Source organism: Garra rufa, chromosome 23, assembly GCF_049309525.1.
Source record: "Garra rufa chromosome 23, GarRuf1.0, whole genome shotgun sequence".
NCBI classification, from domain to species: domain Eukaryota; kingdom Metazoa; phylum Chordata; class Actinopteri; order Cypriniformes; family Cyprinidae; genus Garra; species Garra rufa.
Genome location: NC_133383.1, coordinates 5,285,922 through 5,311,620, shown reverse-complemented (window position 1 = coordinate 5,311,620; position 25,699 = coordinate 5,285,922). Strand labels below are relative to the sequence as shown.

General features: G+C 29.9%; 1 protein-coding gene across 2 annotated transcripts in view; it reads right to left on the bottom strand.

Annotated features, from left to right (window-relative positions):
- The window catches only part of ttc28 (tetratricopeptide repeat domain 28), a 253,373-nt gene that overhangs the window by 111,809 nt on the left and 115,865 nt on the right, over positions 1 to 25,699 (bottom strand). For both annotated transcript variants that reach the window (XM_073829886.1, XM_073829887.1), the window contains exon 4: positions 23,278 to 23,408. In XM_073829886.1, the coding sequence (XP_073685987.1) occupies positions 23,278 to 23,408 (131 nt within the window). The remainder of the gene's footprint in view (positions 1 to 23,277; positions 23,409 to 25,699) is intronic.

Below are 25,699 nucleotides of genomic sequence, written 5' to 3'. Positions count from 1 at the left end.
TACTAAAAGCTAACGTTTACATTTAAGCTAATTAAAATGAAGACTAAGGTATGTTTTTATAAGAAATATTTAAAATTAAATGCTAATCAAAACCCTATAATTTCCAGGTTATCCATGAATAAACACAACTATATATTTTTATTATACAATTTATTATTATATTTACAATTATATTTACAAATAAATAATATTTTTGTACATATTTAATTTGATTTTGTAAAAAAAATAATTGTATTTATTTATTTCCGCATTCAATTTTGAGTTTATTTTAAGTTTTAGTTAACTCCAACAGCACTGTTACGTCGTTCTGTTTATGGCGCGCAGTATGTTTATGGTAGTATGTCAGATCTCGTTTGGCCAGGTGAACTGCATTATGGGAGGCTGGATGCTCAAGTGTGACGCTGTACCCCGATTCAGGAGCGGAGACGGAGCGGTGTCACGTCTCCATCTTGGCGTCCATCCGCCACCCAAATTGACGAAATGAGAGAAGAGAATGAAATGGGAAATGGATTACTCCAGGGCTGACGTGCGCCTCAGAAATCAGACATCCGTACAAAGATGAGTAAACTGGATTAGTCTCCCCTCAGTCCCGTCTCCGGTGCCGTCGGTGAGCGCACAAGTACCCCAGTCGCCCGGGCCTCTTTTGGGAAATCAAACACTTGTCAGCCCAGCTGGCTGCGGAGGCTGCGGTGTTGTCTTTCGTTCTCGCCGTCTCCTTTTCATCTGTTTACATGTGGGAATTGTGGGAGGCCCCGCTCAGGCCGCCTTGCCAGGAGGAATTGCTTCGTGCAAAAAATCGTCAACAAGATTTTATGTTTTACGGCTGCCTGTCTGAGCACATTACTGAGGCCTGGCATCTGCTGTTCAATTCATTACACTCCGCTTAAGCAATTTGTTCCTCTCCGGCATTTTAAGGAAATGTGATTAGGTGTGTTTCCTCGGCCTGTTCGACTGAGGTTGAGGGGGAGCTGATATCACAGATTGGATGTTGTTTTCTCTGGACTTGTGGGTAAATGCGATGGATCTCTGGATGATGGCGATGCCCTTTGTGTTGGCGTTAGCTTTAGGGTTACTATGCACACTATGTACTTTGTTTGAGCTTTTGAACACATTCAAAACTTTGAGGTCAGTAAGATTTTCATTCATGCATTCATTTGATCAAAAGTAAGAGATTTCCAGCATTGATAATACTCAGAAATGTTTCTTGAGGAGCAAATCAGCAAATTAGAATGATTTCTGAAGGATCGTGTGACACTGAAGACTGCTGAAAATTCAGCTTTGCATTATAGGAATAAATTGCTATTTACAATATATTCTCTTGCTTGAATGCTTTTCTCATTTTTGTTAGTTTTTTTTTTATTATTATATTGTATAATTTTTTCTTAATCAAATTGAGAATGTACAAAAATATTTAATTGTTAATATAAATAAAATAAAAATATAATTGTATTTTATTCATGAACAACCTGGAAATCACAGGGAATTTAAAAAATATAAATATTTCTTATGAAAATATCTCATGTCTTTATTTTAATTTTAATAAAAGTTTAAGTAATTTTTAATGTACTTTTTTTTTTTTTTAAGTGTTTTATTTTTAGGTCATAGGTGATATTTTTTTAATGTTGTTGTTTTTTAATGTGTTATCCTTTAGCTTCATTAATATTTTAAATTAGCTTTTAATTTGAAATATTTCTAATAAAAATATCTAATATCTTTTAATTTTAGTATAAGTTTTAGTATTTTTTTATGTGCTTTTTTAATTTATGTAATTTTATTTAGGTTATTTTTAATGTAAATGTTTTTTAAGTTAATTTTATTTTATTCTATTTTTTATGTTGTTTTTTTGTGTAAGTTTTATTTTTGTTTTTTAAACTTATTTAATTCCAGTTAGTTGACAATAACTTACTATAATTCAAAGTCGAATACTATTGATTGTAGCCTGCATTTATTTATTAAAATAGTTATTTTGAATTGTAATAATATTTTACAATTAGTGTTACATTTTACAGTTAGTGTTACAATTAGTGTAAAAACATTAGTGTTTTTATTGTATTTTTAATAGTAAGTTCTTATAGTATAGTAAGTTCTTGTCAACTAACTGGAAAAAAAATAAACATTATTTTTTAATAACATTAAAAAAATAAAATTATATAAAATTTACTTGAAAAACATTTACATTAAAAAATAACCTAAATTAAATTAAAAACTTGTACTAAAATTAAAAGATATTAGATATTTTTATTTGAAATATTTCAAACTAAAAAGCTAATTTAAAATATTAATACAGCTAAAGGGAAATACGTTAAAAAAACAACAACATTAAAAAACATTTACATAAAAAAAAATCACCTACTTTTTTTTAAAGCACATTAAAAATTACTTAAACATTTATTAAAATTAAAAAAAAGACATGAGATATTAAAAGCTAATTTGAAATATTAATAAAGCTAAAGGAAAATACATACAAAACATTTAGATAAAAAATAAAATAAAATCATACAATTTTAAAAAGCACATTAAAAAAGACTAAAACTATTACTAATACTAAAATGAAAAGATTTAAGATATTTTTATTAGAAATATTTCAAATTAAAAGCTTGAGATATTAACAAAGCTAAAGGGAAATACATAAAAAAAACATTTAAAAACATTTACATTACAAAAATTAACCTAAAAATCACATAAATTAAAAAAGCACATTCAAAATTACTTAAACTTTTATTAAAATTAAAATAAAGATATGAGATATATTTATAAGAAATATTTTAAATTAAAAGCTAAATAAAAATATTAATAAAACTAGAGGGGAAATACATAAAAACATTTACATTAAAAAAACTAAAAAACAAATCATTAAAAATTGAAAAAGCACATAAAACAATTACCAAAACTTTTGCTAAAATAAAATGAGATATTTTTATTAGAAATATTTCAAATGAAAAGCTAATTCAAAATATTTATAAAGCTAAAGGGAAACACATTAAAAAAACAACTAAATATATAAACATATAAAATTAAAATAAAAGCAAGATATTTGTATAAGACATATTACAAATTAAAAGCTAATTCAAAATATTAATAAAAAACATTTACATAAAACAATCACATTAAAAATTTAAAAAGCACATTAAAATGACTAAAACATATCCTAAAATTAAAATAAAGACGATATTTTTCATAAGACATATTACAAATTAAAAGCTAATTTGAAATATTAATAAAACTAAAAGGGGAATACACTAAAAAAAAACATTTACATAAAAAAAAAAAATCACATACAAAATTAAAAAAGCACATTGGAAACTACTAAAACTTATGCTAAAATTAAAATAAAGACAAGATATTTTTAATTAAATCAAATTTAAAAAAGCACATTAAAAATTACTAAAACATATCATAAAATTAAAATAAAGACGATATTTTTTATAAGACATATTACAAAATAAAAGCTAATTTGAAAAAATAATAAAACTAAAGGGAAATACACTAAAAAACATTTACATAAAAAACAAAAAAATAACATTAAAAAAGCACATTAAAAATGACTAAAACATATACTAAAATTAAAATAAAGACATGAGATGTTTTTATAAGAAATATTACAAATTAAAAGCTAATTCGAAATATTAATAAATAGTAGTGAAAAAAAATATAAATAATGGTGAACAGTATACAAACTTTATATAATCCCTCAGTGCATCTTATTTTACCAAATTGCTATTACAAAAAAAAAAAAGCCAAAATTTGGCTTTAAAATGACAATACTTTTTTTTTTGTATTTTATAAAGCATCCTGACAGTATTCAGTTTTACAACTACTCATTTTTAGTTGGCTAGTCAGTATATATGCATCTACTGCTATAGCAAACACTATATAGTAGTATAGTAGTATAGTATAGTATTCTTTACAGGTTGTGTAAAAACAGTGATGCTTTGAGCTCATTCAGATTCACAATGTAGTGCTGTGACTATGTGGAATGAGGAACTGGATCTTGAAGGTCAGTTGTGAAAGGAAAGAGCGAGAGAGAGAGAGAGATAGAGTGTGTAATCCACACAGAGAAATATACAGCCACAAAAGAAAGACAAAGTGGAAAAGAAAGCAGAGTCAGCGGCTGTGAGGAGTGGACGGCCAGCCGCTGTGTTCTCTGGCAGCGTGTCAGCGGGGCTTGCGTAAGAACATTCCCTCAGCCTGAAAAAATGCAAATCCTCCTCTGGGATGCGGCACCATTTTTACAGCGCCGAGCTCCCAAAGAATGAATATCTCAGTTGTGACCTTCTCTGCAGAAAGCTGCGCTGCTGGTCCACGAACAAACCGCGCATTAGCCACCTGAACATTACTGAACACTTTGGGAGTGTCGACTGCGTTTGGATGAGATACTGAATGTCCTAAATTATCGTTCCACAGGAATCACTTCCAAAATGGTGATGTTTATACAGAGAAAACTATACAGCTGTAAACAAGAAACATGGATGCTGAATGTTGTCAGATATTACTGACGAAATTAATACGGTGCTAAGTCAGTTAAATCAGTGATTTGGATTTTATAATGGACAACAAAGACTCAACAGAATACAATAACCATTTATAATCACTTCTATTATTATCTAAAAATATTACTAAAAAACAAATAAAAAATAAAGACAAAAATAAAACTAAATAGAATTATTAAAAAATATATAATAATAATAATAATAATAAAATTAATAATTAAACTAAAATTATGTGTTGTTGTTAACTAAAACTATTACTAAAAATAAATAAATAATTAAATGTTTTACATTATATATAAAACTGTTACTAAATAAATAAACAAATAATACATAAATACAAGCTGTTTATTAGATTATATATAATACTATTGCTAAATAAATAAATAAATGTTAGATTAAATATAAATTGAATATGTAAATGAATTTTTTTTATAGAAATTTTAAAATAGAAATATTGCTTTGGCAACTATTTTTAATGTGAAGTACTAAAACTATAAAAGTAAATATTACTAAAAATAAATATTTATTTATTAGATGATATATATAACTATTACTAAACAAACAAACAAACAAACAAACAAACAAACATTTATTTATTTATTAGATGATATATAAAACTATTAATAAATAAATAAATAAATAAATGTTTATTGGATAAATATATAAAATGCAAAGTAAAAATGTAAAATATAATTAAAACTATACAAAATACAATACAATTCAAAAATCTATTACTAAAAATAATTATAAATAAATATATAATTAAATACTTGTTTATTAGATGATATATGAAACTATTACTAAATAAATAAACAATTAAATAAATAAATACAATTTTATAAGATTATATATAAAACTATTACTAAATAAATAAATGTTTATTAAATGACAAAAATATTACTAAAATTTAAAAAAGAGGTAAATAAACGACATTTTAATGTATAAAAGTAAATAAAAAATATAATAATAATAATAATAATAATAATAATAAATCTAAAGTAAAAATGTAAAGTAAAATTAAAATGAAAACTATAAAAAATAATATAAATGCAATAAAATCTCATTCAAAAATGTATAAATGCTATACAAAATAACAAGTCTATATAGAAAAAAAGCATGTTTTAAAATAACACAAAAAAACATGTATATATACTAAAATAATATATTTGTTCAACTCAAGCATGGAATTTTATGTCTATATACGCTGAATAGGAAAAATGCTGTTTTTTTGTTTCTGAAAGTCTTGAATTGCAATAAATCATATTTATGCCACTTGCGAGTGAACGTACTGAAGATTCCTGTTTTCTTTGACCTTGTACATGATCAGTTTAAATATTAGTTGCATTTTGCATAGTTTTCCCCTCTTATTCATGATCTGATTATATCACACCAGTTGAAAACCACTGACAGAAGTGACTCAAAGCATTAATAACCTCTCACCTAATAAAATATCACTGATAACCAAACTGAATAGTATTAAACTATACTTAGCCAAAGTGTGTATGCCATAGAGAAATGCAATGCTAATATGCACATAGCAAAAAACAGAGACAAAGAGCACGCTCACAAGACAAATCAGCCATGAACATATGCTGCTGCGAAGAAACAAGCCATCTGAACAGATTTACAACCTGATTGACTGATTAAAAACAGCTCTGAGACTTTTGACTTGAAAGAACAGAAAACATGCAAATTTAAAAATACAGTACATCACTGGCAAACCTCAAGAAACCCATCAAGAACACAACAAGGTCATTACATACTGTATATATGGTGCCAAAAAGAAAACAATATATTTGTTTTTTCTCTCTCTCTGACTAAGACGTGAGATTATCCTTCCTAACAGTGTTTGACTTATTTAGACTCATCTCAGCCATGACACACACACACACTCAGACTCAAACCCACCCAGAGATCAGCTCTATTGATCTCTGACATTGACGTGTGAGCGGAGCGGCCCACGGGCCGAGAGAGTGCAGCGCAGACCTCTGGGGAGAAACTCTCGTATAATCCATCACCTCCTCCTTCTCTGCTCTCCTCCTGAGGAACAATCACACCTCACAGGGTGTAAAAAAGCTACACATTTTGACTGACTGATGGGTTACTCTGTTCCTGCTGCAGCTTTCATCAATCGCAGTGTGACTCCAGACCTACAGGGGCGCCGTAGAGCCACCTAACAACACTGCATATAACAACAAACCAAGAAAGTCAGTGAGGAAAAATACTAGACAAGAAAGCAACTCAATAAAAGCATAGTTACAGCTTGTTCGCTGTTGTTTTTCATGTACAGTGACACGCTATAGATTAGCTAAAACGGGGGTTATTTCTCATAGTAAAGACGATGAAACACTAATCAGGTGAAGAGACAGCGGTATTTACAGCATGCAGCAATGTCAGCTAGATTTTAGCTGATTGAATCAATGTTTCTGAATGAATTGGTTGAATGAATGACTCATAATTCACTCATAAGGACACTAACTTAAATTAGTCAATGTTTTTGAATTAATTGGTTGAATGAATGACTCAGTGATTCACTCATAAGGACACTAACTTGAATGAATCAATGTTTTTGAATAAATTGGTTGAATGAATGACTCAGTGATTCACTCATAAGGACACTAACTTGAATGAATCAATGTTTTTTTAATAAATTGAATGAATGAATGAATGACTCAGTGATTCACTCATAAGGACACTAACTTAAATGAATCAATGTTTTTAAATAAATTGGATGAATGAATGACTCATAATTCACTCATAAGGACATTCGCTTGAATGAATCAATGTTTTTGTATTAATTGGTTGAATGAATGACTCAGTGATTCACTCATAAGGACACCAACTTGAATGAATCAATGTTTTTGAATAAATTGAATGAATGACTCAGTGATTCACTCATAAGGACATTCGCTTGAATGAATCAATGTGTTTGAATTAATTGGATGAATGAATGACTCAGTGATTCACTCATAAGGACACTAACTTGAATGAATCAATGTTTTTGAATAAATTGAATGAATGAATGAATGAATGAATGAATGAATGACTCAGTGATTCACTCATAAGGACACTAACTTAAATGAATCAATGTTTTTAAATAAATTGGATGAATGAATGACTCAGTGATTCACTCATAAGGACACTAACTTAAATTAGTCAATGTTTTTGAATTAATTGGTTGAATGAATGACTCAGTGATTCACTCATAAGGACACTAACTTGAATGAATCAATGTTTTTTAATAAATTGAATGAATGAATGAATGAATGAATGAATGAATCAGTGATTCACTCATAAGGACACTAACTTAAATGAATCAATGTTTTTAAATAAATTGGATGAATGAATGACTCAGTGATTCACTCATAAGGACATTCGCTTGAATGAATCAATGTGTTGGAATTAATTGGATGAATGAATGACTCAGTGATTCACTCATAAGGACACTAACTTGAATGAATCAATGTTTTTGAATAAATTGGATAAATGAATGACTCAGTGATTCACTCATAAGGACATTCGCTTGAATGAATCAATGTTTTTAAATAAATTGGATAAATGAATGACTCAGTGATTCACTCATAAGGACATTCGCTTGAATGAATCAATGTTTTTCAATAAATTGGTTGAATGAATGACTCATAATTCACTCATAAGGACACTAACTTGAATGAATCAATGTTTTTGAATAATTTGGTTGAATTAATCATTCAATGTTTTTGAATTAATTGGTTGAATGAATGACTCAGTGATTCACTCATAAGGACACTCAATTGAATGAATCAATGTTTTTGAAAGAATCAGTTTAATAAACGACTCAGTATTTCACTCATAAGGATACTCACTTGAATTAATCAGGTTTTGAATTAATGAACAACTTAGTGATTCGCTCATAAGGACACTCATTTGAATTAATCAGTGTTTTTGAATGCATCTGTTAAATAAACCCATAAGGACACTCAATTGAATAAATCAGTGTTTTTAAAGAATCAGTTGAATAAACGACTCAGTATTTCACTCCTAAGGATGCTCACTTGAATTAATCAGTTTTTGAATGAATAAACAACTTAGTAATTCTCTCCTAAGGACACTCAGTGGAGTAAATCAGTGTTTTTGAATGCATCTGTTAAATGAATGACTCAATTATTCACTCATAAGGACGATTACTTGAATAAATCAGCGTTTTTTTGGACAAACCGGTTGCATTAATGACTCAGTGATTCAGTCATAAGTCCGCTAGTTTGAATGAATCAGTGCTTTTGAATGAATCAGTTGAATGAACAACTCAATGATTTACTCACATACATGCTCACTTGAAAGAATAAATCAACTGAACCAACAACTCACTGATTCACTCAATGAATCACTCGACTTTGTGATTCACTCATAAAAATAAATAAATCAGTGTTTTTGAATGAATTGGTTAAATGAGTGGCTTAGTGATTTCCTCAAAGACACCCACTTGAATAAATCAGCAATTTTGAATGATTCAATTGATTGAATGACTCTGTGATTCACTCATAAAGACACTCACTTAAATAAATCAGTATTTTTAAATGAACTGGTTGAATGAACAACTAATTTGCTTCACTAATAAGGACACTCACTTGAATAAATCAGCATTTTTGAATAAATCAGTTGAATAAAGACTTAGTGATTTGATCACAAGGACACTCATTTCAATTAATCAGTGTTTTTTGGCAAATCGGTTAAATGAATGACTCAGTGATTCACTCATAAAGATACTCACTTGAATAAATCAGTGTTTTTGAAAGAACTGGTTGAATGAACAACTCAAGGGATTTACTTGCATGGACACTCACTCGAATTAATCAGTGTTTTTGAATTAATTAGTTGAATAAACAATTCAAAGATTCACTCATGAACACACTCACTCGAATGAATCAGTGTTTTAGAACAGATTGGCTTAGTGAACAATTCAATGACTCAGCCAATTGTTTGGTTCCTGAATGAATGTGTGAATGAAAGGTTTTCAGATAAATATTAATATAATTTCAATTTATAGGTTTTATATATATATATACACCACAAAACCAGTCATAAGGTTAAATTGTACAAAACTGAGATATATACATCATATGAAAGCTCAATAAATAAGCTTTCTATTGATGTATGGTTTGTTAGGATAGGACAATATTTGGCCGAGATACATCTATTTGAATATCTGGAATCTGAGGGTGCAAAAAATCAAAATACTGAGAAAAACACCTTTAAAGTTGTTCAAATTAAGTTCTTAGCAATGCATATTACTAATTAAAAATTACATTTTGATAGGTTTACAGTAGTAATTTTACAAAAAATCTTCATGGAACATGATCTTTACATAATTTCCTAATGATTTTTGACATAAAAGAAAAATCAATAATTTTGACCCATACAATGTATTTTTGGCTATTGCTACAAATATACCCCAGCGACTTAAGACTGGTTTTGTGGTCCAGGGTCACATATATATACTTATCACTAGTTATTTAATATATTAACTTTTTTCCACTGAATATTTTATATACCGTTACAATTCTATGTGAGACATCTGTTTAGTCACTGTTTAGTCTAATAAATATAGTGCACTTTTAATAATTAGCATTATTAATGCATTTAATGAATGCATACTTAATATACTTATTACTAAAAATTTTTTAGATCTTTTATTGTATCTCCAGTTACTGTAATATAAAATAAATCATACTAAAATGTAATTCTTTGGTCATAAAGTGAGATGTAATTGATCTAACTAGAGAAATCCAGTATGGTTTCTTTGTGGATTCTCTGCACTGACCCTGACGGAGGCCGAACGTTGTGAGGAACTGAGAAACGGGTTTACGGGTGATGAATGGTGATGGAGGGCAGGTCTCCATCAGTTCAGGAGCGGCTCGACCTCTTCTACAGCGGACACCTACAGAGCGCGTGCTACAGGAGTATCTTTACACAACACGACTACACGAGCGTCGCTCGCTCTCTCTCTCTGCCTTCATTAAAATGGAGTTCCTAAAGCTCCCATTCATCTTTCTGACAGGCGTGCCATCGATCGACCTCGGTGCAGGATGCAATTCCAGGCCTTTAAATGACTCTGCGCTTGGTCACTCCAGTCGGACGGCGCTCCGCTAGCCGTAGCCAGCGCTGCCGTGTCGAGGAGGGTCAGTTACTCAAACGACTCGTCCACACCACGGCTCATTACAGCCGACCACACGACGGGGCACGGCTCTGTGGCAGAAAGCCGCCGTCTTTGATTTGATGTGCTTGTATGGAGCTCGTCAATGAACGGCCATTGACTCTGACCATACACTGACACAAATGCATTCTGGACTGAATCGATTGGATATTTTTCCAGTATATTTAATCCATTTTAGGTCTATAGAGTGAAATAAAGCCTGTTAGTGCACACTTGAAATGAATATTGCTGTTTTGCCTGGCTGTACACCATTTCAGAATTCATTTCTTGTCACATCTGCTAAATATACATATTTTTAGATAATACATATTACAAATATTATATAATTTTAAATAATAAATATATATAACACATTTGTATTACTCTGTAATTTATCCATCTGTAATAAGAGAGGAGCTTCGGAGCAGGCTGGAGACTCTTTAAACAGTCAATATCAGCAAAGCTATTCATCTCTCTGACACCGGTGCATTTGTTCCTCTGGTGAGGCCATCATTTTAACTGCTGCACAACTGCATGCACACATATACACACCATATGCATGCAAATAAAGAGAGCTGTATGCACATAAATGCACATACAGAGCAATAAATGGCTGGTTACACACACACACACACACACACACACACACACACACACACATAGATAGACAGAGAATTGGGCCCATGAGAGCATCACTGATCTCTGCCTCGCCTGAGGTGAGTTTTCCTCCATAACCTGAGGAATCCTGCCTGAGGCAAATATAAAGCATCACAGCTACTAATGACCTTTAAAACACACACACACACGTGCGCACACACACACACACACACACACACACACACACACACACACACACACACACACACACACAACACACACACACACACACACGTCTCTCTTACTGAGTAAACAGACTTTAGGAAGTCTATATTGTGCAATAAAATCTAAATGGCAGGTGCTTTAGGCAAAGGTTGTGACAGGAAGAGGAAATAGGATGGAGCAATTTCCCGATCCCTCTTCATCTTCCTGGAATCTTCTTAATCTCTCAATAACACTCAAAAGTCATTATGGCACTCAATATCTGATCCGGATCACAATTCAGCAGCAACAGACATAATAAAACCCCAATATCCTTCACAAACACACACACACACACACACACACACACACAGACCTGCCGATGGCTCCTGAATTTACCAACCACAAATATATTTTATCGGGCATGAAATTGAATTGTGCAAAATTTCAAAAAGACAATCTACTGTCATTTTGCACATAAAATATTCAGATCTGGGTCAAGAAATGAGGAGATTCTATTGGTCTAATTTTGTTCTTATTAATTACAACAATAAATAGATTTTTGTTCTTGCAGAGATTTACACTGACTTTTCTGTACCAGAAAGTGTCCTAATGAATGAATCAATGAGTCGATTATTCAACCAACTCATTCAAAAACACTGATTCGTTTAAGTGAGTGTCTTTGAGTGAATCACGAAATGGTTCTTTCAGCCGATTCTCTACAAAAATGTTGATTCATTCAACTGAGTGTCTTTACAAGTGAATCATTGAGTCGTTCATTTAATTGATTCATTCAAAAATGCTAATTTATTCCTTATTCCTTATGAGTGTCCTTATGAGTGAATTACCAAGTCCGACTCAACCGATTAATTCAAAAACATTGATTCGTCCAGTTGTTGGAACAGCGCAATGTTTTGAAAATGCCACAAAACCACAAAATTCACACTTTCAGGAGGTAAAACTACCAAAAGTCAACATTAAATGCTGTCCATAACCCTTAAACTTTATGTTTAGGATATTTGTTTTTGGACAATTCGGTTAAATTAGGTCAGTGATTTACTCATAAGGACACTCAATTGAATGAATTAGCATTTCTGAATGAATCATTTGAATGAATGACTTCAGGATTCACTCAAAGACACTCACTTGAATGAATCAGCACCTTTGGACAACTCTGTTAAATGAACGACTCAGTTGTTTACTCATAAGGACACTCACTTGAATGAATCAGTGTTTTTGAATAAATAGGTCGAATTAACTTATAAACATACTTGAATAAATCAGTGTTTTAGAACAGATAAATAAATAATAATAATAATAATAATAATAATAATAATAAAAATAATAAATTTTATTTATAACGCACTTTATATTCACACAGAATCCCAAAGTGCTACAATGTAAAAGTCAAAATAGAAATAGAAAAAAATCATTTAAAAGCTTTTCTAAAAAGGTAAGTTGAAAATAAGAAGTTGATTAAGCTTAGATTTTTGATCTTGCAGAGTGACTTATAGTGACTTGTCTGTACCTGAAAGTGTCATAATGAGCCATTTATTCAAACAATTCATTCAAAAACATTGTTTCATTCTAAATAAGTGTCTTTATGAGTGAATCACAATATCGTTATTTCAGCCAATTCATTCAACTAAGTGTCCTAACAAGTGAATCATTGAGTCGTTCATTCAATTGATTCATTTAAATATGCTGAATCATTAAAGTGAGTGTCCTTATGAGTGAATCACAAAATTGTAGTTTCAGACGATTGAGTGTTCTTACAAGTGTATCATTTAATCATCAATTCAACTGATTCATTCAAAAATGCTGATTCATTCAACTGAGTGCTCTTATGAGTGAATCATTGAGTTGTTAATTCAACAGATTTGTTCAAAAACAATAATTCATTTGAGTGTCCTTATGAGTGAATCACTAAGTCGTACATTCAACCGATTCATTCAAAAACACTGATTCATTCAACTGAGTGTCCTTACAAGTGAATCATTGAGTCATTCATTCAACTGATTAATTCACAAATGCTGATTCATTCATAAGTGCCCTTATGAGCAAATCACTGAGTTGTTCATTCAACAGATTTGTTCAAAAACAATGATTAATTTATATGAGTTTCCTTATGAGTGAATCACTAAGTCGTACATTCAACCGATTATTTAGGATATTTAACAGAATAAAAAAGTGAAAAGTGTGTCTATATGACTGGTGGTTGAAAAATAATGAAATATTTCTTTATTAAATGAAGGATTTTGAAACAATAAAGACATAGCTCACACAAAAATGAAAATTTGCTAAAAATATACTCACCCTCAGCCCAGCCAAGATGTAGATGAGTTTGTTTCTTCATCAGATTTGAAGAAATGTAGCATTACATCATTTGCTCACCAATGGATGTGAATGGGTGCCGTCAGAATGAGAGTCCAAACAGCTGATAAAAACATCACAATAATTCACAAGTAATCCACACCACTCCAGTCCATTAGTTAAGTGAAAAGCTGTGTGTTTTTAAGAAACACATCCATTGTTAAGATGGTTTAACTATAAACTGTCATTTCTGGTTAAAATGAGAGTCCATAATCCATAATAACGCTTCCTCCAGTGACAAAGTCCACCTTTCACATCCAAATCCACCCACATATTTGTTTTGTACTTTGTTTTGTTTTAGTTTGTAAACTGTGCATATTTCTCTCCTGATTCACACAAGATGACTTTTTCACTGGAGAAAGCAATATTATAGAAAGAGGACTAGCTGGAATCAACGGTTTAGGGTTCAAAATGTCTTCAGGATTAATTTGTTTCTTAGAAACAGTCAGCTTTTGGCTTCTCAAGATGTTAACTGATGGACTGGAGTAGTGTGGATTACTTGTGGATTATTGTGATGTTTTTATCAGCTGTTCGGACTCTCATACTGACGGCACCCATTTACATCAATTGGTGAGCAAATGATGTAACGCTACATTTCTCCAAATCTGATGTAGAAACAAACTCATCTACATCTTAGATGGCCTGAGTCTGAGTACATTTTCAGCAAATTTTCATTTTTGACCGAACTATTACTTGAATACTGTTCTGTATTGTATAATGCACTTTAAATGAAATGCAACTTGACTCGAATACTGAGTGCCACACACACACACGTGTCATCAGCGAGAGCGTTGGCTATTTATCCCTACCTGTGAGGAAGATGGAAATTCTCAAATGGTCCCAAATGGAGCATGTCCTTTCTGCATTGGCTTTAATTAAGCGGCTGACAGTGACTGCGGCTCACAATTACAGACAGGCAGACAGTGCGGCTCGCGCTGGTGTTCTCCACGCACAAAGAAGCCGGGGGCCCGTCGCATAATGAATGCATTTTAACAAGATGAAACCAAACCAATTACAACTGCTGTCATATTCTGAAGTGCTCTGCTTAATGAATATAAGAACAATATGTTACCTAAAAGAGATTAAACCACCGGCCCGCGCTACGCTCGCTTGAACTGCCGGCGAGTAACAATTGCAGAGCGTTTCAAACATCACGAAAGGAGACAGTATGTGTGTGTGTGGAAGAGAAAGAGAGAATAAAGATTATAAATGAGAAGAAGGACAGGGAAAATGAGGAAAAAGACATCAGCTATGTTTGGAACGGAATACGTGCGTACTGTGCTGTATATTTAGACTCAGTACTGTCTGCTATTTGCTCATGAATTAATACTTTTATTTAGCAGGGATGCATTAAATGAATGAAAAATGACAACAAAGATATTTATGATGTTACTAAAGATTTCTATTTAAAATAAAAGCTGTTCAACTTTCAATTCCTTAAAGATCCTTTTTCCAACATCGATAATAATAATCAGAAATGTTTCTAGGGCAGCAAACCAGTATTGATCAGTAATCAGAATGTTTTTTGAAAGATCATGTGACACTGAAGACTGGAGTAAAGATGCCGAAAAAATTCTGCTTTGTATCACAAGAATAAATTACATTTGACAATATATTCAAATAGAAAACAGCTACTTTAAATTGTAATAATATTTCAGAATATTACTATTTTTTTATCAAATAAATGCCTTTATACAGATTTAAATAGCTTTGTTTTCGAAGTAGCCTAATTATGTCAGTGATTCTCAGATGTTAAATATGATCAAGAATTATTTTATTTCGATCTACAGTGTAATAAAAGTTAAGAAAAAGATTAGCCTACAGCCCTAAATATATATAGACTACAAGCTAATTCCTTTTTTCTTAATTTTTTAGAAGAAGTTAAACGTTATCAAGAATATTAAATCAACTTAATAGGTTAATTTTCTTATACAAACATAACGAATGCACTTCAAAACAAAGTTTTCATATATAAATTCAGGAATCACGAATATGACAAAATAATATTATTTTATATATATTAATTGTATAGCTATAATAGTTGTATCAAATGAATAAGGAAATTATAGTGCTTTGAATTTATTAAGTAATGTTTAATTTAGTTCGTTTAGCTCTCTGGAAATGTAAAGAAAAAATACCGTTTTTACTTGGAATTCGTTTTTAATCCCTGGTTTTAAACAAGCATATACATGAGATCATTTATATATTATTGCTTGAATAAACGTTTAAAAATAGTGCTAGAAATTTTATAATTAAGGAAATTAAACAGATCTAGGCATTTGAAAAGACATAATAATTCCAAAAAAAAAAAATAGAAGCACTGGACATAATCAAAATATTCGAGACATTTATTAGGAATACCATTTTCTTAACAATTAAGATGCTGCATGTGTTTATCCAGTCTAATCGAAGTGTGCGTCTCTCTCCCAACTTTCCCAACAAAAATCCCACCCCCTCTCAGAAAATACATAAAACTGACATTACTGAGCTATATGCGTTTAAAAGTAGCCTATTAAAATGGTACAATGGCATTGCTCAGTTCAACGTGTTGGGAAATCGGGCATTTTGTCCCACGTCAGCATTTATTCAACAGTTAATAACGCTCAACATTCAAAAGGTAAATATTATTCAGCCAATAAAGTGTAGGTCTATGTGTTTTATAGAAAATTGTGTCTAGTACTATATAAATTACAAAGGTTTAATTGGCATCTTTATTTCAAACGACTGACCGCGACTGTCGGCTTTCTTCGGCGCTAGTTGGTTGGTGTCGGGTTGGTGTGTCCCGGGCTTAAGAAGAAAGAGAGCTGGGTTTGAATTATATTCTGTGCACATATTTACTTTAAATTTTGACACAACAGTGATGAATCATTTCATATCATTTGACTTCTGCCATTCATTATAACGTCTTACAAGCTGCTCTGTGAATCTACTTTTAATGTGTGACATGTGTTTGTGCTGCACACTGCATTTAGCGTTTTACACAATAAATCCAGTGCTGATATTATGTGCAACCAGTCTAGGACCATATGAAATATTACTACAATTTAAAACAGCTGTTTTATATATGAATATATTTTAAAATGTATTGATTCCGGTTATGTTTTTTGATGTTTTTGCTCACCAAGGTTGCTTTATTTAATTAGAAAATACAGTAACAAATATTGTGAAATATTATTACAATTTCAAATAAGTGTTTTCTATCTGAATATATTTTAAAATTAAATTTATTCATGTGATGCAAAGCTGAATTTTCAGCATCATTACTGCAGTCTTCAGTGTCACATGATCCTTCAGAAATCATTCTAATATGCTGATTTGCTGCTTAAGAAACATTTCCTATTATTAATAATATTAAAAAACAGTCGTGCTGCTTCATTAGTCTACTGTTAGACTACTTCAAACCTGGACACGTATGAGCGAGAGAGAAGACAAGATGATAGGAGAGGAGGAAAGGACCGTGTCTCAAGGTACTCAGCGGAAGATTTCCTGAGGCAAGGCGAGAAAAATTTATATATGTAATAACATGAGCTCATTGGTTTGGATTCCAGGGTAATGGAGCGAACACTCAGGGAATGTTTCTCACATACATTGATATACCTTCACTTGCAGCAGCTTTATTCATTCCTAATGCTTTACTGATATAGACGGTAAGCCTCTGAAAGTCCTCCGTCTATATTAACGACTGAATTTAACGCTCTTCTGTTGCTTTTAATGATGCGCTGAAGTGTTTTTCACTCGATATTGACACAGCGACGCTCCACGTACTAATGGGAATATTAGAGTAGTATAAAAGCTGAAGTACAAATGCGCCACAGCAAATGTCCTTCAACATTTTCCTTTCAAAACACATCTCAGACCTTGATACAGACTGTTAATGTGAGAAACGGGAAAGAAAATGATTGTAAGCGTAATGTTGATGCATAAATGTATAACTTTTAAATCAGCAAGAACAGAAGTACATCAAAGATTTTCCTAAAAAAAAATCTGAATATAGTCAAACTATATATATATATATATATATATATATATATATATATATATATATATATATATATATATATATAACACACACATATTTTAGTAAAACATAATTATTTATTATTTCATTATATAAAGACTAATCATATACAATTATATACACATATACACTACCAGTCAAAAGTTTGGACACACATTTGACTTAATGTTTTTTTTTTTTTTAGTCAAATATTAATTAATTATTTAAAAAAAAAAACAATACAACATATTTTTGATTTGATTTGGTTTTGTCATGTAAAAAAAAAATACAAATTGTGCCAAGGAATGATTTTTCTTGAAAACAAACTGAGAATCATTCCTTGGCACAATCTGTATTTAAAAATCAAATCAAATCAAATACAAATAAATTAAATTAAATTAAAATAAGAAAACATATTGTATTGTTTTTTTTTTAATATAATTAATATTTGACAAAAAAAAAAGTCAAAGTCCAAACTTTTGACTGGTAGTGTATATAAATTAATAAATTAAGCAATTTAAAAAATAAATACAAAAAAGTATATAATTTTTTATACATATAATGCATATGTATAATAATATAATGTATATAATAATTTATTATTGTATATTATATATATATATATATATATATATATATATATATATATATATATATATATATATATATAATACAATATATAATTACATATATATATATAATTTTATGTATAGACAATTAAATAATTACAATTACAATAATACATAATGTTTTATAATTATTTTATTTAATTTTATAACTATATTTATTTAATGTACTATGACTGTATTATTATTAATAGTAATACTATATTCATTTAAAAATAATGAATCAAATATTATTAATAATTAATAAAGATACTCAGCATTAATACTATACACACATAAATAAAATATTATAATTATAATATAATTATAATTCAATATAAATATTTAAAAGTAATGATATAATAAGTTATATTTAGTTATATAAATGTAGGCCTATATAATAAAAATAAAATATGCAAAATATTTTTATAGTTTTTTTCATTACATGTATTTATTTAATATATTATAAATAGTAATGAAATATTCATACAAAATAATTAATAATATATTATAAATAATTAATATAAATTAATGTATATATATATATATATATATATATATATAAATATATATATTTAGCAATAATACTAAATAGTATCATAAATATATATTTAAAATAAAAAGGAATATTATAAAAAATACAATTGTTTTATAGTAAATTTAAAAATAAAACGATAACTACTTTTTTTGGTGAATTTTTATAATTTTCAAACCTAATAATGTGAACATAAAGCATGTATAATGTATAATAGTAATAATAACTTTATAATTTAAAAATATTATTTATAAGTTTTATATTATTTAAAAGTAACTTTATACTTATTAGTTATATGCACTTAGTTATATACATGTATATAACATATACATTTAAAACTATACCTTTATCAAAAGCACATCCAAACATCATATTGATCTTAAATAAAGAGTTGTGATGCGTTATACAGGACAGAATTATCTTGAAAGCTGGATGAGATTAGGCTGGGTTTTTTGTGTGTATGTGCTGATTAGCGTGGATCTAGAGTAATTAGTGTGATGGGTCATGAGTGTTTACTGCAGTACTGATCAAACCATTAGACAACAGATTTAAGAGGGGGAGCCAGAACGTCTTATACCAAATCCATCACTGCTGACTCAAACACACACACACTTACAGCAGATGATCCATCATGACACACTTCCTACATGCAGGCATGCTCAAACACACTGCAATATGGCAGCAGACACACATCTGCTGTACCTGTTCACACTTCAGTTCCCTGAAGCTCATAAGATGACCTAAGAGACACAACACACACACATCCCACCAACACGTCCCACAAACTGCTCAAGCGTGTGACCGTATGGCCATTATGTGAAAATGCTTTGTTTGGAGCTCATTTAATGTCTCCTCAAAAATGCTAATTATTCAAATTTAGGCCAGAAACACACTGAAGTACACAAACGTAGATGCAAACGCATTAAAAGCACACATCAGCATATTGTAAGTTAAATTAGACTAAGTTTGATATTAACATGTCAACAGTTTAACTAACTTGAACTAACCTGCTTCATTCATTATAATACCTGCTACAGTACATGCATGCATTAAAAATCAATTTTGAAAAACATATCAGGGAAATTGTGATATCCATTGATGGAAAGTCACAGGAGTTAAAAAAAACCTCTATCACCTCTGGTCAATATAAATTTCACAAGATACATTCAGTATTTCTTCAGGTGAGAATTCATAAATAACTAGAAAAGTCATGAAAAATCATAATACGTAATTTGTCACAAAATCAGATATGAAATCATTATTTGAGAATAATAGAAATTACAAACAAAAAAAAATTAATTAAATAAATAAGTCTAAAACATTAAGTCTAATTTTAAGAACATTAATATTTTTGCAACACTATTTTTATGACAATTAAGCACATTTTTTTTTACCACAGTTTGCATTACTGTAATACAAATTATATGAATTAATTAAAGAATAAATAAATAAATACTGAAATAAGAGAAAACTGTTTATATTAAACAATTTGTTTTTCTTTATTTCTATTATTTAAAATACACGTATGCATAATTTCCTCCAAATAAACACAGATGTACTTCATTATAAATGTGATTCTTTTTATTCTAATGTGAAAAAATATTTTGCTTTATTTATTTCTATTATATTACTCATCATGTAATTTATTTGCATTATTATTCACTACAAATTTTTTTTATTAATTAATTAAGTCGTTAATTAATACAAAATAATGTAATAAGTATCCGTATTGTGATTAATGGAAATAAAAATAAATAAATCTGACATAAGCCTGCATTTATTTGATCCAAAACACATCAAAAGCAGTCAAATTTTAAAATATTTTTACTATTTAAAATAACTGTTTTCTATTTGAATATATTTTTAAATTTAATTTATTCCTGTGATTTCAACGCTGAATTTTTAGCATCATTACTACAGTCACATGATCCTTCTAATATTCTGATTTGCTGCTCAAAAAAACATTCATTATTATTATTATTATTATTATTATGCTTAAAAACAACTGAGTAGAATTTTTTCAGGTTTCTTTGAGAAATAGAAAGTTCAGAAGAACAGCATTTATCTGAAATAGATATATTTTGTAACAATATAAATGTCTTTATCATCACATTTAATCAATTTAAAGCAACCTTGCTAAATAAAAGTATGAATTACTATCATATCTTTGCCAAAAATAAATAAATGCATATTATACTGACTCCAAGCATTTGAATGGTTTAGTGTCTAATGTTACAAAAGCTTTTTTATTTTAGATAAATGCTGATCTTTGGATCTTTCTATTCATCAAATAATACTGAAAAAAAATGTACTTAATTGTTTTAAATCTTGATAATTATAATAAATGTTTCTTAAACAGCAAATCAGCATATTAGAATGATTTCTGAAAGATCATGTGACACTGAAGACTGGAGAAATGATGCTGAAAATACACAGGAATAAATTCAATTTTTAAATATATTCAAATAGAAAGCAGTTATTTTAAATAGTAAAAATATTTGACAATATTGCTGCTTTTGCTGTATTTTGGATCAAATAAATGCAGGCTTTGTGAGCAGAAATGCGGTCGTGTCCACGGCTCCGGAGAGTAATGAACAGGAGAAAGAGGAGCAGATGTGAGGACGAAGAGCTTCTATTTCAGTGAGCAGAGCAAACACATGGACACAATCTGGACACACAAAAGAGGAGTCTATCATTCTCCTCATCCACTCCATTTCATAAAGTGATATGAATCAGATGATGATGAGGAGCCGGAGGATGAGGCTTTAGTTGATAAGACCTCGAGACGCATTAAATACAGCCAGTGTGTGAATCTCACCAGGCCTGTCAAGAATATCCCTGGCTCATATTTCATTTTAAGATAAAAAGAAGAATTTATGTATAGCGTAAAAAAAGAAAATTAAGTCTATTTTTGCATTAGTTTCATCTTAGGCTGATTTTTATCACAATTTGCATTAATGTAATATTAAATATATATTACATTACTTACCTCAAAATATTAGATTATTCTTCATATTATGAGTTGTTTTATAATTATTTTTAAATATTCATCAGTACATTTTAGTGTAATGAGATTATCATTACATTGAGAATAATGGGTATTAAAAGAAATCCAGATTTATTGTATTAGGAAAAAATGTTATAAAATTAAATTAAATTAAATTAAACATTAATACATATAATTAAATATATTTTAAAATTACTATTTTTTTATTTATTGGTGTTATTTAACATCTATATTTCACTGTAATTGTTTTTGTTTATTTTTATTATATTTTATTTTTATCATATGATTCTTTATATTATACATGTTTTGTTATTTATTTTTAATATTAATTACATTTTAAATTAAAATTCTAAAACATCAAATTAAATGTCACAAGATATAAATAAATAAATACATAAATAATATTTTAAAAAATTACTTTTTTATTTATTTTTAGTATTTAACATCTATATTTCACTGTTTTATTATTTTTTTTATCATACTATTCTTTATATTATACATGTTTTGTCATTTATTTTTAATATTTTTTATTACATTTTAAATTAAAACTAAAACATGCACATTTATTGTATTGGGGAGAAATGTGCTCAGATGTCATAAAAATATTTAAATAAAATTTAAAAATAACCAATGTATAAATAAATAAATAATATATTTTTGACAATATTTATTTGTTTTATTATTTATTTGTATTATTTAACATCTATATTTCACTGTGATTTTTTGTTTTTGCCGTTTATTTTTCTTAAATTTTTTTGTATCATATTAGTCTTCAGACTATATATGTTTTATTATTTATTTTTAATATTCATTATTACATTTTAAATAAAAACTCTAAAACATTCAGATTTATTGTTTGGGGGAAAATGTTTAGATGTCATAACAATAAAAAAAAAAAAGTAACCAGTTTAATTAAATGTCACAATGTATAAATAAATAAACAAAAGTTCAGAAAATAGGCATCCTTGTCTTTACACAAAATTCCATCTTTTCTTTTGATTTTAAAAGTACGACCCAGACATGTTTTCAAGTAGGACGTTTCGGGGTGTTTTCTCAATGGTGCATCAGAACAGATAGACGGCGAGCTGAAAGCAGACAGAACAGAGACGCAGAGCGTACGCAAACGTGACAGAGAGCAGTGAGTCTGCCCTGCGGATCTGACTGAAACATTTGTCACATTGCAACATGAGTCCTGGGCCTCTGATAAAGCCATCCTGCACACTTCATTTCTGTTTGAGGTGAAGATATAGCCACACACTCCGGAAAACACACACATACGGGTCGGTTAGCTGCTGATTACCTCTCTGTCCTTGAGTTTCATGGCCAGGACGAGCTGGTGTCTGTGGTTGCTCAGTGCCTCACGATAATTCCCCTTAGAGAAGAAGGCCGACCCCAGGTTCCCGTGAGCGCGGCATTCGCCTGTCTGGTCACCTGAAGGAAACCAGATCTGGGTTAGAAGGTTTCCATACACACACCAACATGACAAAAATCAATCTGAGGACAATGTGTTCACAGACTTTAGGAAGACCAATTTCAGATGGTTTCTGACTGGTCAAAGCTGTGTGTTTTGGTCCATTAGTTGATTCAATCTGCTTTACCAACTGCTAAAGGTTAACCTAAACTGGCAGACAATCTTGGACCAGCAAGAAACCACATACTGAGTTCCAAAAATCAGTAACGTCTGCAAGAAATTGTTCAAAGTGGTAATGATCAAAGATGCATAAGAGTGCATTTTACAAGAACATTTCAGTTTTTCCGCTTCTAATTATTTGTGAAACTTACTTTTCAGTCTACAACCATCTTCACTATTAAATAGTCGATTTTGTGCTTTATTGTCAATAAATAAAATAAATAATAAATAAATAGTCCTGTAAATAAACTTTTTTTAAAAAGCAAAATATAATTGTTCCTATTGTTTCTGACAAAACCAGGCTGTTTTTTGCTAAATCAGACAAACATAGACAGTTGTTGGTAAATTGGCCAAAACTAGACAGTTTCTGGTCAAATCTAATATAATTTGCTTGCTTTTTGCTAAATCTTACCAGTTTTGACAGTTTCTGTTGGCAAATCAGACAGAATTAGTTTCTGACCAACAGTGTTGTTTTCGTCAACGATGACGATGACGAAATCATTTCGTTGACGCCACTTTTTTTCATGACGATAACGAGACGATGACGAGATAAAAATGGCTCGTTGATGACTAATACATGACGAGACGTGTGTGAGTTTTCGTTGACGAGACGAGAATAGACGAAAATGTTAGTGGGTGGTCCGTCAGACGTTTAAAATGCATGACATTTCCGCTTATTGTGCATGCCAATTAAAACTTAAAAAGTATCTATGGCAAGCCGTTTTAGCATTAAATACTCTTTGCTATACTAGTATGGCAAGCCGTTTTAGCATTCCATCCTTGTTTGTCTTTTATGTTCTAAAACATTCCTTCATTATTGTAATTATTGGTGAAAATAGTCGATCCGGAAGCTCACATTGTGTTGAACTATAGATCTGCTATTTTCAGAACTTATAAGTGACACTACCCAACAGCAAAATACTTACTGACCTACATTAATTTGTTAAAAGACTACTTTTTTCCCTTTTTTGACTAAAACTAGACTAAAACCTTTTTGACTTTTCGTCGACTAAAATGGGACTAAAACTATCACATATAGAAGTGACTAAAATTTGACTAAAACTAAGAAGCATTTTAGTCCAAAAGACTAAGACTAAGACTAAATCTAAGATGGTTGTCAAAATCAACACTGCTGACCAAATCTGATGTAACTTGACTGTTGTTTTGGTAAATCTGACTAAATTTGACAGTTTCTGGTCAAATCTAATATATTTTGCTTGCTTTTTGCTAAATTTGACCAGTTTTGACAGTTTCTGTTCACAAATCAGCCAGAATTAGACGGTTTCTGACCAAATCTAATATAACTTGCCTGTTTTTTGGTAAATTGGACAAAATTAGACAGTTTCCTACCCAATCTGACATATAACTTGACTGTTGTTTTGGTAAATCTGACAAAATTTGACAGTTTCTGACCAAATCTAATATAATTTGCTTGCTTTTTGCTAAATCTTACCAGTTTCCGTTGGCATATCGTCCAGAATTAGTTTCTGACCAAATCTGATTTAACTTGACTGTTTTTTGCTAAATCTGACCAATTTAGACAGTTTCTGATGGTAAATCAGCCAGAATTAGACAGTTTCTGACCCAATCTGATATAACTTGACTGTTTTTGCGGTAAATCTGACAAAATTAGACAGTTTCTGACTCAATCTGACATATAACTTGACTGTTGTTTTGGTAAATCTGACTAAATTTGACAGTTTCTGGTCAAATCTAATATATTTTGCTTGCTTTTTGCTAAATTTGACCAGTTTTGACAGTTTCTGTTCACAAATCAGCCAGAATTAGACAGTTTCAGACCAAATCTAATATAACTTGACTGTTGTTTTGGTAAATCTGACAAAATTTGACAGTTTCTGGCCAAATCTAATATAATTTTGCTAAATCTTACCAGTTTCCGTTGGCATATCGTCCAGAATTAGTTTCTGACCAAATCTGATAAAACTTGACTGTTTTTTTTTTGTTTTTTTTTTGGAAATCTGACAAAATGTGACAGTTTCTGACCAAATCTGATTTAACTTGACTGTTTTTTGCTAAATCTGACCCATTTAGACAGTTTCTGATGGTAAATCAGCCAGAATTAGACAGTTTC